The sequence below is a fragment of the Pongo pygmaeus genome, chromosome 21, assembly GCF_028885625.2.
Source record: "Pongo pygmaeus isolate AG05252 chromosome 21, NHGRI_mPonPyg2-v2.0_pri, whole genome shotgun sequence".
In the NCBI taxonomy this organism is placed as follows: Eukaryota; Metazoa; Chordata; class Mammalia; order Primates; family Hominidae; genus Pongo; species Pongo pygmaeus.
Window position 1 is genome coordinate 65,468,424 of NC_072394.2, and position 16,072 is coordinate 65,484,495.

Sequence of the window (16,072 nt, forward strand, 5' to 3'; positions counted from 1 at the left end):
AGTACCACATAGACCCATGGAACAGAACAGAGAGCCCAGAAATAAACCCACTTTTATACAGACAAATAATGTTTGACAAGGTGCTATGGTTTGAATGTCCCCTCCAAAACTTATTAAAACTTCATCCCCAGTGTGGCAGGATTGAGAGGTAGAGCCTTTCAGAGGTGATGGGATCTGGCCCTTTCAGAGGACTCGGCCCTCATGAATGGATTAATCCATTCATAAATAAATGAGTTAATGGATTAAGGGGTGATCACACAAGGGGAGCTGGTGGCTTTATAAGAAGAGAAAGGGAGACCTGAGCTAGCATGCTCTGCCCCCTCTGCACGTGATGCCCCACGCCACGGAGGAACTTTTCCAAGAGTCCCCCCCAACAAGAAGGCTCTCACCATATGCATCCCCTGGGCTTTGGACTTCCCAGCCTCCATTACCATAGTAAATACCTGCCTTTTCTTTATAAATTACCCAGTTTCAGGTTTTCTGTTATAAGCAACATAAAATGGACTTAGACACAAGGGCACCAATACAGAATGGGGAAAAAGCAGTCTCTTCAAACAGTGATGGGAAAACTGGATATCCCCATGCAAAAGAATGAAATTGTAGGCCGGGCGCTGTGGCTCACGCCTGTAATCCCAGCACTTTGGGAAGCCGAGGTGAGCGGATCACGAGGTCAGGAGATCGAGACCATTCTGGCTAACACGGTGAATCCCCGTCTGTACTAAAAATACAAAAAATTAGCCGGGTGTGGTGGCGGGCACCTGTAGTCCCAGCTACTTGAGAGCCTGAGGCAGGAGAATGGCGTGAACCCGGGAGGCGGAGCTTGCAGTGAGCGGAGATCGTGCCACTGCACTCCAGCCTGGGCGACAGAGCGAGACTCTGTCTCAAAAAAAAAAAAAAAAAAAGAATGAAATTGTACCTTTATCTTGCACCATGCAAAAAAAAATCAGCTTAAAGTGGATTAAAGATCTAAACATAAAACCTGAAACTATAACACTGCTAGGAGAAAACATAGAAGAAAAGCTTCTTGACATTGGTCTTGGCAATGATTTTTTTATGACAGCAAAAACACAGGCAATAAAAGCAACATAAATGAGACTACATTAAATTGAAAAGTCTCTGCACAGCAAAAGAAACAGCAAAACGAGAAGGCAGTCTACAAAATGGGAGAAAAATAACCAATTTAAAAATGGAAAAGGGGGCTGAGTAGACATTTTTCCAAAGAAGAGCTACATATGGCCAATGGGTTTATGAAAAGGTGCTCAACATCACTAGTCATCAGGAAACTGCAAATCATAACCACAATGAGCTATCACCGTACACCTGTTAGGATGGTGATCATCAAAAAGCCGGCAGATAACTCGTAGGGGGGACAATGTGGCGAAAAGGGGACCCTGGTGCACTGTTGGTGGGAATGTATTAAACAGGTACAGCTCTTATGGAAAATAGCATGGGGGCTCCTCAAAAAAATTAAAGATAGAACCACCGTAGGATCCAGCAATCCCACTTCTGGGCATTTATGCAAAGGAAGTGGAATCTGGATCTTGAAAAGATCCCTGCAAGCCCCTGTCCACTGCGGCACTGTTCACAACAGCCAAGACACGGAATCAACCCAAGTGTCCCTCAACAGACCCACAGATCGAGAGAGTGTGGTGCAGATATACAGCGGAGTGCTGCTCCGTCTTGAAAAATAAGATCTTGTCATTTGCAGTAGCCGCAATGAACCTGGGGGCATTATGCTAAGTGAAATAAGCCAGGCGCAGAAAGACAAATGCTGTGTGATCTCGCTTATGTGTGGAATCTGAAAAAGCCAAACTCGTGAAGACAGAGAGCAGAGCACTGAGTGCTGGGGGAAGGGAACGAGGAACAGGGAGAGGACGATCAAGGGCTGCAAAGTTTCAGTTATAAGGCGAGTAAGTTCTGGAGCTTTGAGGTACGGCGTGAGGACCAGAGTTAACGGTACTGCATTGCAGCCGGGCGCAGTGGCTCACGCCTGTAATCCCAGCACTTTGGGAGGCCGAGGCGGGCGGATCACGAGGTCAGGAGATCGAGACCATCCTGGCTAACACGGTGAAACCCCATCTCTACTAAAAATACAAAAAAATTAGCCGGGCATGGTGGCCGGTGCATGTAGTCCCAGCTACTCAGGAGGCTGAGACAGGAGAATGGCGTGAATCCCAGGGATGGAGCCTGCAGTGAGCCGAGATTGCGCCACTGCACTCCAGCCTGGGCGACAGAGCAAGACTCCGTCTCAAAAAAAAAAAAAAATACTGCATTGCACACTCAAAATGTCCTCGGAGAATAAATCTTGTGTTCCCACCATAATCAAAGGGGGTAACTATGTGAGGTGAAGGATGTTTCATTAGCTTGATGGCGGTGATCATTTCACAATGTATACATAGATCAAAACATCACATTGTACACAGTCAATAGATACAAATTTTTTGCGATGGGCGTCTCGCTCTGTTGCCCAGGCTGGAGTGCAGTGGCGAAGTCATAGCTCACTGTAGCCTCAAACTCCTGGGCTCAAACAATCCTCCCATCTCAGCCTCCCAAGTAGCTGGCACTATAGGCATATGCCACCATGCCTGGATGATTTTTTTTAGTTTTTGTAGAGATGGGGTCTCACTGTGTTGCCCAGACTGGTCTCAAACTCCTGGCCTCAAGGGATCTTCCTGCCTCAGTCTCCCAAAATACTGGGATTACAGGAATGAGCCACGGTACCCGGCCAATAGATGCAATTTTTATTTGTCAATTATCCCTCAATAAAGCTGGGGGAAAAGGTTAAAAATATATACATTTAAATTTAAAACTTCCATGATTTCTTATAGTAATGTTACGGTTTTTGATTTTAGGTTTTAATCTTCTTAATCTTCTCACCATGTGGAATTTTTTTGATGTAAGATCTCTATGAGTTAGGGTACAAACTCCAGGAACTAAGTCAAATTGTCTTATCCTTTAAGAAAAGGAATATTTATTTTGCTCAAGACACACTGAAAGTCCAAGAGTAATAGCTGCAGGCACAGCTTGACCCAGCAGCACAAACGATGTCATGGGGTGCCCTGTTTCACCAGTGCTGGCTTCATTCTTAGGCAAGTCTTCTCTAAAAGGTAGGAAAACGGCACTGATGGCCACGGATGCATTTCCCGCTCAGTGAGCCCAGGCAAAGCTGGTGTCTAGCAAAGGTCTGGGTCTGGCCTTCATCAGACAAACGTGATTGGTGCAAATGTTTGGCTGACCTATCCAATGAGGGCCTACCCAGGCCTTTTGGGATGTGTTGATTGGCCAGGTCTGGGCCACATGCCAGCTGGATGGAGGGTGCACAGCTCCCCAGGGGAAGGAGGCGGGTGGGACAGGGCCCTGAGGACCGAGCTTCCTGTGGTCCAGGCCGTCAGCTGTCCAGCGCCATGCCTGGGTGGCCAGTCTTCTCCCCGATGATCTGGATGCTGTCTCCATCACAGATGGAGCTTCTGTCTGATCTGGCACTGTCGATGTCAAATTCTCCTCATTAAGGTCACTCTCAGTGACACTCAGGTACATCCCAGTGACTGGCAAGGCTGACGCTCCCTTGTCCTAGCGACTTGCCACGCTGCCTTTCAAGAGGCTTTCTGGCCATTCTGAGACTATTTCCCACTTGAACTGCAGAGTCCGTGTGTCTATGCACAATAGCTCTCGTGTTTTATGGGGACTGGAAATACAGACGTGATCTCAATGGGTCCTTCTGTCCAGGAAGGGGCCTGTCCTTCCCCTCGCTCAGTCCTCCCCTCACCCCCGGCAGCATCGCAGGCTTTCCTCCGCGTCCCCGCGCTGCTGATGGACATGCTCCCTTTGCTTGTCGTGGAGGTGGGGGGCAGCTGCTTACCCAGAGCGGGAGCGATTACAGGAAAGGATGGCGCAAGCCAAAGCCCCTGCTTCCAGCTGTGCGTCTGGGAGAAGAAGGCCGGCCCCAGGAGTCGGGGTGCATTCCCTCACCCCCCAATCCTACTCGGCTTCAGTCTCCAGGGTGGGCAGCAGGTGGGGGAGGCAGGGGAGGGCCTGACTCCCTCTGCAAGGCCCCGCCTCTGTCCCCACACGTGGCCCTGCGGCAGACTCTGCTCCCTCCCTCTGGAAACGGCAGGATCCTCCAATGGGGGCAGCCAGGGGGCCGGGGCCAGACCCCACAACTCACCAGCCCCCAGAGGTAGCTATTTTTGCCGCCCGTGTCGGTGAGGTTGGTATTTTAAATGTTTTGACATTTAAAATCTGTGTTGGATACATTGGTGCTGTTTAAACTATCCCCAGGCTGCGGTGACTCACAGGGAATTAGATTGTCTCCTGAGGCTGGGCCTGGCCTCCCCCGTCCCCGCTCCCAGCAGCCAGAATGGGAAGAGGGAGTTTTTACCTGCCCCCAGTCTCACCAGCACCTTGTGGTCCTGCAGAAGGTGGACTTCAGCCAGAGCAGCAGAACATGAGGGACGTGGGACAGCCTCAGATCCGGACGCCCAAGCAGGGGAGGGCAGAACAGACCCGCCACCCAGCCAGGGTCAGCAGCGGTGGTGGTGGTGTCTCTCAGGAGCCCACACAGGTGGCAGGAGCAAGGGGTGCTGGGCTGGCAGGTGCAGGACGCTGCCTCCCGGGGGTTTGAGTGCCCCCTCTCCATGCATGTCCTCTGATCTGTTAGCAGAACTCTGCTCAAATGGAATGTGAGGGTAAACTCAGGCCGCCTCCTCCCTGAAGGCCTCTGAGTGCTTCTGAGTGGAGCCGGGAGCTTCGGTGGGAGCAGGAAGGACCTCCAGAGGTGCCTCAGCCAGTGCCCAGAGGAGGCCAGGGAGAAAACTCGCCGACATTCCCACGACCCCAGCACCTCTCAGTGGCTGCCGTGTCCCATGGCCACCGCCGCCTTCATTAGTGGGACATGCCGAGGATTGTCCTCACCGGGACCATCCTGACTTGGACTGTTAAGGCCACATGGCTCTGCCCTCCCTTGTGGGAGGAGGTCGGGAGGGAGGTGGTCCCCGCAGCCCAGCCCAGGGAATCCCACGGCAGATACCCCTGGACTTTCTACTGCAATCACAGCCACCGGCCGCCGAGCTAGTACAGGCCACTTCTCCAAGACACCCAAAAGCTTCTTGGAATCAGAAATTCAGCATGAGGATCCTGGGCAGCTTGGCAGAGAGGGGGCAGCCTCTGTCTCCGGCACAAGATCGAACCCGCAAGTGCGGGAGCCAAAGACGCCAAGATCTGGCTTGCAGAGAAGAGCATCTTACAAAGAACCGAAGGCCGAGGAAGATTTTAAAGCCATTGATGGCTGTTATTCCACTGCCCCGGGGAGGGGTGCTGGTTTCTCCATTGGAAGCCAGGCCATGGCTGTCCTGGCTGGTTCCACTGCTGCCGGTCCACAGACATGTCCCCTTCCTATTCTGAGCAGCAGCTCTGGTTGAGGAGGAGGCTGGGCCACTGCCCATCTGGGGAAGTCACGGCCACCCTGCCAGTGCCTGCAGAGTCACGTCTCAGCCAGGAATCGCAGAAGGAGCAGGACTCAGCTCAGGCCAGGCTCAAATCCAAGCACAGCCCCTCTTGCGCTGGAGTCTTTGGGCAGGACCTCTACCCTGTCCAGGACTTGGATCAGGTGCAGAGTAGCTATGATGACCCAGCCTTGTGGGTTGATGTGGAAGCTAGAGGTGGGGAGCGGGGGGCTCCATGTGCTGATAATGGGCCCTGTACCTTTCAATGCCCTGAGAGGTAGCTGGGGTGGGCGGGAGGAAGGGGCCTTTATTAGTGTGAGCTGTCAGGACCTACAAGAACTGTCTGCACACAGCTACAAGGCCAGGGCTTGGCTCTCCCACAAGACGGGCCTTGGGGTGGGGCAGCCACGTGCTTGTGGGCCTCGGCCACGGACACAACATGTCCAGACCTGGGAATTAGAGCCCAGGGCCTTTGCCGGGACACCCCAGTGGTTGTGTTCCTTGCTGTGTACAGGCGGGACCCTCGGGAGGGGCTCATGAAGGGGGGGTAGTCTGCGAACTTCTTCCCAGTCAGAGGCAGGGTCAGGGGCAGGCTGAGGGCCAGCTTAGAACAGCGGCCAGGGGTGGCCATGTCTTCCGGGCAGCCGGGATAGGGCTGGACCTCCTGAACTTGTGTTGATTGAGGGCCTCACACTGAGCAGGCCTGACACCCCAATCAGCACGGCAGGCATCCCAGCTGGGGCGCACGAGTCCTGCTGCTGGCTCTGACGGCCTCCTCCGTCCTCTCCTGCAGATCAACACCTTCATGTCCTTCATATTCCCCATGGTGGCCATCTCAGTCCTGAACACCGTCATCGCCAACAAGCTGACGGTCATGGTACGCCAGGCGGCCGAGCAGGGCCAGGTGTGCACGGTCGGGGGCGAGCACAGCACATTCAGCATGGCCATCGAGCCCGGCAGGGTCCAGGCCCTGCGGCACGGCGTGCGCGTCCTACGTACGTAACCTCTGGGCCCTCCAGGGGTGGGAGGCAGGCCAGGGCCAGCAAAGGCAGCGAGCGCTGAACCACCCCAAGCCTGGGCAAGGTTTAAAGACATAGGGATGGAGCTGTCAAGCCAAGACCCAAGGGTGCCAGCTTCCCCCAGGGGTGAGTGCCATTCTGCACTCCATCCCTCCATCCATCCATCTTTCCCTCCCTCCATCCATCCATCCATCCCTTCCTCCTTCTATCCCTCCACCCCTCCCTCCTCCCTCCCTCCATCCATCCATCCATCCCTCTCTCCTTCCTTCCCTCCATTCACTCCTCTACCTCTCCCTCCTTTCCTCCCTCCCTCCATCCATCCATCCCTCTCTCCCTCCCTCCCTCCCTTCATCCCTCCATCCATCCATCCTCCCTCCCTCCCTCCATCCCTCCCTCCCTCCATCCCTCCCTCCCTCCATCCATCATCCCTCCCTCCATCCATCCCTCATTCCATCCTTCCCTCTCTCCCTCCCTCCATCCATCCATCCCTCCTTCCATCCCTCCCTCCCTCCCTCGTTCCATTCCTCCCTCCCTCCATCTATCCATCCCTCTGTCCATCTGTCCACTTGCTCACGTGCTCACTTATTCATTTGCTCAGCAATTGACTGAGTGCCCACCCTGGGTCTCACTCATTCTTGCTCACAGGCATGGAGGCAGCAGAGGCAGGGGCATCCCTGCACTCTGGGGGAGCAGGGGCTCCACCAAGGACACAAACACAGGCACCAGGCACCTTCAGCCAGTGATGAGCATGAAGAAAAAAATACCACCACCACCACCACCCCTGACTACATCTGGCAGCTGGGAGGGGCTCTCAGAGCAGGTGGCATCCTGCAAGTCCCAAGGACCAGGAGCCCGTCTGGGCAATAGAGCTGTAGGCGAGGGGATGGCTGGAACAAAGGCCCTGTGGTGGGAGGTGCTTGGCAAGAAGGCAGGGCAGGGGCAGGGCAGACGCTGCCAACCACTCAGGGCTTGGAGAGTGTGATGGGAACTGGAGAAAATGAAGCCCTTTCATGCCTGAGACCCAGGTCTTCAGTCTGGTTTGCCTGAAGCATTTGGCATTACCCTAAGAGAGCCTGGCTCTGGGCTCGGCCTTCCCTGCTCATGGGAACCAGCCAGGGCTTTGGACATGGAGCTCTCAGGGCTGGCAAAGCCCAAGGTGCGGCCCACAGCAGGGCAATGCCCATCCCGTTGGAACCCTGAGGACCAGCCTCAGCTCGGGACGGCTGGCTTGCCGACCTCCGAGGTGTGTCCTGGGCCCGGCGTGTGCCTGTTGTTTTAATAGTAGCCATCTGAATAGATTTGAGGTGGCATCTCGTTGTGGTTTTGATTTGCATTTCTCCAGTGATTTATGATTAATGATTAATAACATCTTTCATGTGCTTGTTGACCATTTGTATCTTCTTTGGAAAATGTCTGAGTCCTTTGCCCATTTTTGAATTGGATTGTTTGTTTTCATGTTGAGTTTTAGGAGTTGTACTCTTGAGGTTAACTCATTATCAGATGTGATTTGCAAATATTTTCTCCCTTTCTGTGAGCTAACTTCCACTCTCCTGATAGCATCCCTTGATACACAGAAATTTAGTGTTTATGTTGTTCAATTTATCTACTTTTTTCTTTTGTGGCCTGTGCTTTTGGTGTCATACCCAAGAAATCATTGCCAAACTCAATGTTGTGAAGTCATTATGTTTTCTCCTGGGAGTTTTATGGTTTTAGTTCTTATGTTCAGGTCTTTAATCCACTTCAAGTCCATTTTTGTATATGGTGTGAGGGGAGGATCCACCTTCATACAAGTGGATGTCCCGTTTTCCTAACACCCTTTGTTGAATAGACTGTCCTTTCCCCACTGAATGGTCTTGGTGAAGATCACTTGACCATAAAGGTAAGGGTTCGTTTCTGAGATTTCTAGTCTATTCCCTTGGTCTACGTGTCTATCTTTATGCCAGCACCACACTGTAACTTTGTAGTAAGTTTTGAAATCAAGAAGTGTAAGACCTCCAACTTTATTTTCTTACAAGATTGTTTTGGCTGTCCAGGATCCTTTGAGATTTCATATGAATTTTAGCATAGATTTTTCTATTTCTGCAAAAGCATTCTTGCAATTTGATATGGATTGCATTGAATCTGTAGAGTGCTTTGGGTAGTACTGACACCTTAACAATATTAAGTCTTCCAATCCATGAACATGGGATGTCTCCCTGCATCTCCCTCAGGCCTTGTGTCTCCTTCTCTAAGGCCATGTCTGTCTGTCTCTGAGGCCATATCTCTGTGTCTCTAAGCCCATGTCTGAGCCAGTGTCTACCTCCCTCAGTGCATGTCTCTCCCTCTCTGAGCCTGTGTCCTGACTCTGAGCCTGTGTCCTGTCTCTGAGCCTATGTCTCCCTCCCCAAGCCCACGTCTGTCCCTCTCTGAGCCTGTGTCCAGTCTCTGAGCCCGTGTTTCCCCCACTGAGCCCACGCCTCTGTGCCTCAGGTGCAGTGGGTCTCTGAGCCCATGTCCTGTCTCTGAGCCCATGCCTCTGTGCCTCAGGTGCAGTGGGTCTCTGAGCCCATGTCCTGTCTCTGAGCCCACGCCTCTGTGCCTCAGGTGCAGTGGGTCTCTGAGCCCATGTCCTGTCTCTGAGCCCACGTCTCTGTGCCTCAGGTGCAGTGGTCATCGCCTTTGTGGTCTGCTGGCTGCCCTACCATGTGCGGCGCCTCATGTTCTGCTACATTTCGGATGAGCAGTGGACTCCGTGAGTACTGGGAAGTTGGGTGCTGGACAAGTAAGTGCTCCCAAAACAGATGGTGGGTGTGGCAGGCAATGCTGAGAGGACCCGCTCAGGGCAGGGGTGTGGTGAGTCCCCCAGCGGCCCCTGGGCAGGGGTGTGCTGTGACTGGGGCCGGGAGAAGGTCATGGAGGGACAGGTTCAAGGCAGGGGCAATTCAGGCCAGACTGGTGCAGAGAAGGAAAGTTGGTCCTAAGAGAGATGGCCCAGGCAGTTTCCCGAAGGCAAAAGAGAGACATCCCTGGCTCTGCTGGGGACATGGTGGGGGTGTCACCTCCTCATATGGCAGCTGTTAGAGCCCCAAGGCCACCCAGGTTGGACCCACAGGGCTCAGCCTGGAGTTATACTCAGGGCTGTGACTTATCGCAGCAAGAGCCGCAATACTGACAAAGCTTTGCTTATACAGCAAAGTCAGCAAAGGGAAAAGACACATGGAGTGGGGTCAGTGGGAGACCAGATGCAGCTTCCAGGGCCCCCTCCCAGAGGAGCCTCACAGAACAATATGGGGGCCGATCACAGGGGCACCCACTGCCTGGCAAAACCCCTACTGTTTGCACCAACAGTTCAGGGGCAGGGAGCCCCTCTCACCCGAAAACGGCAGAGCCTTCCCAAAATCCAAGGCCCCAGGCACCAGCCAGAGGCCAGCCTTGCCAGCTGGCCATCCTGAGATGGCAGCTTGGGGCCCACTTGTGAGCCCTTTTCTGTGCAGTGGGGCTGCCAGATCCCAGAATAAAAGGTTCCTTCCAGTGACAGCCACTGGGGAGGGCGCACCTACGACCAATGAGGAGGAGAAGGCACGGGGAACAGAGTGCGGCCCCCACAAAAGCTTCTGAAACTCAGGGCTGCCTGGTGGTAATTGAGCTGCCTGGTGAGGGAGTGAGATCACTGTTGGGGGAGGCAACAAGCTGAGGGCAAGGTGTGTGGCTGCTGGGGAGGCGTGGAGAGGGTTCCTGCCCTGGCTGTTTGGTTAGGCCGGGACCAGCCAAGCCCTGGACCCTTGGATGCACAGAGCTGTGAAGGGCAATGCAGGCGGCTGCAAGGAGAGTCAGGGACGGACAAGCAGAGCCCACGCCCCACCTAAAGAAGCCCAGGCTGGGCGGGACGCGGTGGCTCCCGCCTGTAATCCCAGCACTTTGGGAAGCCAAGGCGGGCAGATCACGGGTCAGGAGATCGAGACCATCCTGGCTAACACGGTGAAACCCCATCTCTACTAAAAATACAGAAAATTAGCCGGGCATGGTGGGGGGCGCCTGTAGTCCCAGCTACTCGGGAGGCTGAGGCAGGAGAGTGGTGTGAACCCGGGAGGCAGAGCTTGCAGTGAGCTGAGATCGCACCACTGTACTCCAGCCTGGGAGACAGAGCGAGACTCGGTCTCAAAAAAAAAAAAAAAAAAAGCAGCAGCCCAGGCTGGGCGGGAGCACGACCAGAACTTGCAGCTGCTCAGGAGAAGCCAGACCCTGGAGCTTGTTATGAAATGTCCCCAAACACCCATTCTCAAGTGGTGTTTTAATTAGCGTCTGAGCCACCACGTCCCTGGGCCGCTGTGGCCCCGGCTGTCACCCTGCCTTGGGGCCCTCAAGAGTTCTGTCTGGGATCTGAGCGCCTCTGTCCCCGCAGGTTCCTCTATGACTTCTATCACTACTTCTATATGGTGACCAACGTGCTCTTCTACGTCAGCTCCGCCATCAACCCCATCCTGTACAACCTCGTCTCCGCCAACTTCCGCCACATCTTCCTGGCCACACTGGCCTGCCTCTGCCCTGTGTGGCGGCGCAGGAGGAAGAGGCCAGCCTTCTCGAGGAAGGCCAACAGCGTGTCCAGCAACCACACCCTCTCCAGCAATGCCACCCGCGAGACGCTGTACTAGGCTCTGCGCCCCGGAGCGTGTCCAGGAGGAGCCTGGCCGTGGGTCCTTGCCCCCCACAGACAGAGCAGCCCCCACCCGGGAGCTCTGATGGTCGGGCAGAGGCCAGCCTGTGCTGGAGTCTGAGGCCTGGGACCCCCCTCCCACCCCCCAACCCCTGTTTCTCATCAGTGTCTCCCGGGCCTGTCCCCAACTCCTCCCCACCCCTCCCCATCTCCTCTTTGAAAGCCAGAACAAGAGAGCGCTCCTCTCCCAGATGGGAAAAGGGCCTCTAACAAGGAGAAATTAGTGTGCAGCAAAAGGCAGTTTTCTTTGTTCTCTGACTAATGGATGGTTCCAGAGAAGGAAATGAAAGGTGCTGGGTGGGGCCGGGCCTCGGGTGGCCGGGCTGCTGTTCCCATGTCCACATCTCTGAGGCCTGCACCCACTCTGTCTAGCTCGGGGAGTCCAGCCCCAGTCCCGCACGCTCTGTGGCTTTGGGCCTCACGTGCAGACCCTGCCATGCAGACCCACGCCCCCCTCCCTCAGGCAGTTCCAAGAAAGCTCCCTGACTCGCCCCTTCAGGCCTGGCAATCTGGGGGCCCACTGCCATGAGGGGTCCCTCCCACCACCCTCGCCGCAGGCAGCTGCGGCCCCCAGAGGGGACCACAAGCCCAAAAAGGACAAAAATGGGCTGGCCTGGAATCGCCCAGACCCCAGCCTCCCCTCCTCCCTCCCATCCTCACCCAGGACAAGGCCCAGGGGCTCTGCCAGGACACCACATGGGAGGAGGCTCAGGCCTCAGCCTCAGGATCTTCAGCCGTGGCCTCTCGGGCTCGGCAGAAGGGACGCCGGATCAGGGGCCTGGTCTCCCGCACCTGCCCAGGTGGCCGTGGCCAGGATGGGGTGCACATTCCGTGTGCTTTGCTTGTGGCTGTGCAGGCTGAGGTCTGGCAGCCAGGCCCAGAGCTGGCTTCAGGGTGGGGCCTTGAGAAGGGGAATGTGGAACAGGGGCGATGGAGCCTGGTCCCTGAGTAAGATGCCAGTTCCAGGAACTCAGGCTTCAGGTGAGAAGGAGCGGTGTGTCCAGGCACCGCTGGCCAGCAGCCCTGGGCTGAGGCACAGACTCATTTGTCACCCTCTGGTGGCGGCAGCCCTGGCCCCAGCCTCCAAGCAGTTGAAAAAGCTGGCGTCTCCTTGGTCTCTAGGATCCAGGCGCCACAGAGCACACGACTGGCCAGGCCCCTGGCTTAAGAAGGTCGCCTGAGCCTGAGAGAAGACAGTCCCAGGAGAAGCTGGCCGGGACCAGCCAGGAACTGGGAGCCACAGGAAGCAAAATTCAGCCTTTTCTTCAAGGGATTTCCTTGTCTCAGAGCAGCCTTTGCCCTGGGGAAATGGGCTCTGGGCTGGCTGCCTGCACCGGCCACGTCGACCCGGGACCCGGACACCTGGTCTTGGGCTGTGTTCAGCCACTTTGCCTTCTCCGGACTCGGTTTCCCCATCTGTGAAATGAGAGTCGAATGCTACAGTATCTGCAGTCACTTGGATCTGGCTGTTGAGTTGACGGGTTCCTTGAACCCCACAAAATCCCTCTCCAACCACAGGGCCCTTCGGCTCACCAAGAACGGGGCCCAGGGGAGTCAGGCCCATTTGCTGCACTTCCTGCCAAACTTTGCCTCCCACAAGCCTGGTCATCAGCCAGGCAGCCCTCCCAGCGCCCAAGGGCCACCAACCCCAGGGAAACAGGGCCAGCACAGAGGGGCCTTCTTCCCCCACAGAGCTCCCATGAGAAGCTTTGCTGCCCACAGAGCTCCCCACAGAGAAGCTTTGCTGCCAGCCAGGGATGTCCAGAGGTCAGTGCAGCCCCTACCCCTGCTCAGGAGTGGGCTCAGAGTTTAGCAAATGCTGAGGCCCCTCAGGCTGGGCTCTGAATGAGGACCTGAACTGAACTCAGAGCCAGACAGGGCAGCCTCAGATCCTTCTCTGCGGCTCCTGGACCTTGGGCCATAATTTCTGAGCCTCGGTTTCCCCATCTAAGAAACAGATGTGGTCGTTCCACCCTTGCAGCTGGATGGGACTGTCCTGGAGGACCCACCCCGGAACAGACAGAATGATGTCTCTCAGGATGGTGCTCTGAGAGAGGGGAGTGGATGCCCCACTGCCCCAGACCCTCGGTAGACACGAGGTCTCCGGGGTGGGGTCTGTGGCTGTGACTGAAGTCGGCTTTTCCTGTTGATGTCTTGATGCTTCTATCTGTGCACTTACTGTAGGTAGGGACACGTGTCCACGCACCACAGACACACCCACGACACCTGATCTCGTATCACTAGCTCGCAGGCAGGTCATGATGTGACCCCGGAAGCCAGCCCTGCGTGCCATGAGTGCATCGGTCATGGAGTCCGGAGCCCCTAAGTCGGCCCCCGGTGACGGCGCAGCCCTCACAGCTCAAACGCCCGCCTCCACTCCCATCATCTGCAGTTGGTGAAAACAAACCCCGTGTATCTCTCAATAAAGGTGGCCGAAGGGCCCTCGATGTGGACTCGAGTGTTGAGGTCCTGCATGTGCCCACCCACTCATTCATTCACTCATTCATTCAGACACGCACCGACGCAGCAGCCAGCCTTCACTGGGCCTCTTACCAAACTCTACAGGGCTCTGGTCCCAGAAGCTGGCGGGTGGGGGGCGCCGGGATCCCTCTGCTCACAGCCCACCCACCCTCCCTAGTGCTTCAAGGAGCAGTGGGCCCCCTGCAGGGCCTAGTGACCACCGAGGGGCCTGTGTGGGCAAGTCCTCACCGTCTCCTGAGCTTCACTCTCCTGATCTGTGAGCTGAACACAGAGGAGGCTCAGTGAAGCGGGGAGCCCGGGGTCCCATGACTGCTCAGCTCAGATCTCCATGGCCCCTTCTAGCCAGCCCAGGGGTCCTGTGGTTGTGGGGGAGGGGGCCATGACCCCATCGAGGCCTTAGCAGTGGACAGATAGGCCTGGGTGCAGTACCGAGCCTCTGGCCTGGGCCCAGCCCTGTGCAGGCTACTGAGGAGACAGAAGATGCGGCTGAACCCTCACCCCAGGGCTTCTGCTCTGAAAATGAGGGTTCCCAGGCACCTCCTAGACCCACCGTTTCCGATTCTCCCCCGCCAAGGCCCGGGTCATTCTTCATCCCCGGTTGGGCAGTTCTGGCTCTCTGCTGTGCTCCTTTTTAGAGCACCAACAGCTTTTCTCCTGCTTGCCTGAGCCTGAGCCACAAGAGGCCGGTGACAGCGGAATCTGCAGGGTGGGGCCCTGGAGTCTTTCTCACAAGCCTCCTGGGCCTCAGGATTAGGAACGCTGGGCTCACCCTGTGGAGCTCAGCAAAAGAAGCATTTGCTTGGGCTTGAACAGTCCAGGAAGGCTGCCTGGAGGAGGAGGCAGGTGGGCCAGTGGGAGGCAGAGCCTGAGCAAGGGAGAGTGCAGGAGTGAGGGGTCTCCCCAGGGACATGAGGGGCTCAGAGTGGCTGGAGAGGAGAAGGGCAGGTGCTAGGGGAGCAGTAGGGGAGGGAGAAGGCGGGTCGACAGCTTGAGGGATTTGAGCGCCCATGGAGGGGCTGAGCAGGGGCCTAGGGGAGAGGGGAGGAGCCTTGGGGCCCTCGTGGTCAGGAGCCTGCCATGGTTCCTGGGTCCTGATGGCAGGGAGCACCCCTTCCTGAGGGGGTACTCTTGGCTGTCCTCGGCAGCCCTGGCCCTGCCTCCCCCTCCCTGCAGCACTTAGAGATTCTCTAAGTGTTGTTTTCCTGTGCCTGGGGGCTCAGGACTCCTTCCTTCGGGGGCAGCCGGGTGGCAGCAGGGCTGGGAGGGGTCTGGGTGAGGGTGGGGAGATGAACTATAACCCCGATCATCTAAAGGGGTCTTGGCACACGCTGCCAGGCCCCTCCCTCCCAGCACCCAGCACTCACCTTCACCTGCCCTCCCAAGGGGCGCTGCCCCAGATCCCCGCCAGGCTCAGCCTATCCTTATCTGTGCTGAAGTGTTAGTGGCCACAGCATCTCCTGGTAACAAAGATCCCCACACCTTAACCCAAAGGACAGCAGAAACACAGGACAAGCCCACCCACCCTAGGGGCATGGTCCCCCACCTTCCCCTCCGTGCCGCACCTGCCCAGCTCAGAGGTGGGGATGGCTGGAGAGAGGACTCCTGAGCCCCTGATTCAGAAGAGGCTGCGGGGTCTCTGGGAAGACCCTCTCACCCAACAGCTGCTCTCTCCAGGAAGCCTTAAACCCCCGACAGAGGGAAGCCAGAGCCAGGAGGAGGCCGGATGGGGGCGAGGAGAGCCTGCTGCCTCGGGGTACCCCTTCCTCTCGGCTGTGCGTGGCCACAAGGTGAGCACAGGGAGAGGGCACCCACCATGTGGAGCCCTTGGGGGCCTGTGTTGTGCACCCAGAGGCTGAGTAGCAAGCACTGGGTGAAGAGGGGATGCCAGCTCTTCCCCCGGCAGCACAGCACAGCTGTGAGGGCACAGATGCTGACGCACGGGGTCCTGGGCTGGACTCCAGCTCTGCCACTGTGAGCTGGGATGTGGGATAAGGTGGAAGTTAGCACTCAGGGCCCTGCCCACAGGACCAAGGTTGGCCCCATCAGGGGAGCTGGGAGGGAGGCAGAGGCTGCCTTCCTTGACTTCTGGCCTTGGCGGCCAGGCCAGTGTCCCTCCTGGCCCAGAGCAGCCCCCAGGCCCTTGACTGCTGCCCTCCACGGGCTCCCTGCCTGAACCTGTCCACACCCCCTGAGCCTTCAGAGGAGGACAGTGACCCAATTCGTCCCCAGGGTTTGACACTCAGTGATGTTTAAAGTTAAGGAACTGGTGTCAATCATGAGCTTCGTGCCTGGCTGCCCAGCTCCTTCTCTGCCCCGGCCTAGTCTGAGCCCCCTCCACCAACAGTGGAGCCTGGTGCCATCCCCTCCAGTCACTCTAGAGGTGGCCCAGGGTATAGCACTGCCTGCAACCAGGTCCCTGCTCTCCTCTCCACTCTAGA

At 56.6% G+C, this 16,072-nt stretch overlaps 1 protein-coding gene across 1 annotated transcript in view; it reads left to right on the top strand.

Annotated features, from left to right (window-relative positions):
* NTSR1 (neurotensin receptor 1) overlaps window positions 1-13,599 on the top strand; it is a 53,346-nt gene extending 39,747 nt beyond the window's left edge. Inside the window, exons 2-4 of the mRNA XM_054468253.2 lie at window positions 6,235-6,436; window positions 9,101-9,191; window positions 10,842-13,599. Coding sequence (XP_054324228.1) covers window positions 6,235-6,436; window positions 9,101-9,191; window positions 10,842-11,091 — 543 coding nt within the window. The 3' untranslated portion in view covers window positions 11,092-13,599. The remainder of the gene's footprint in view (window positions 1-6,234; window positions 6,437-9,100; window positions 9,192-10,841) is intronic.
* The last annotated feature ends 2,473 nt before the right edge of the window (window positions 13,600-16,072 follow it).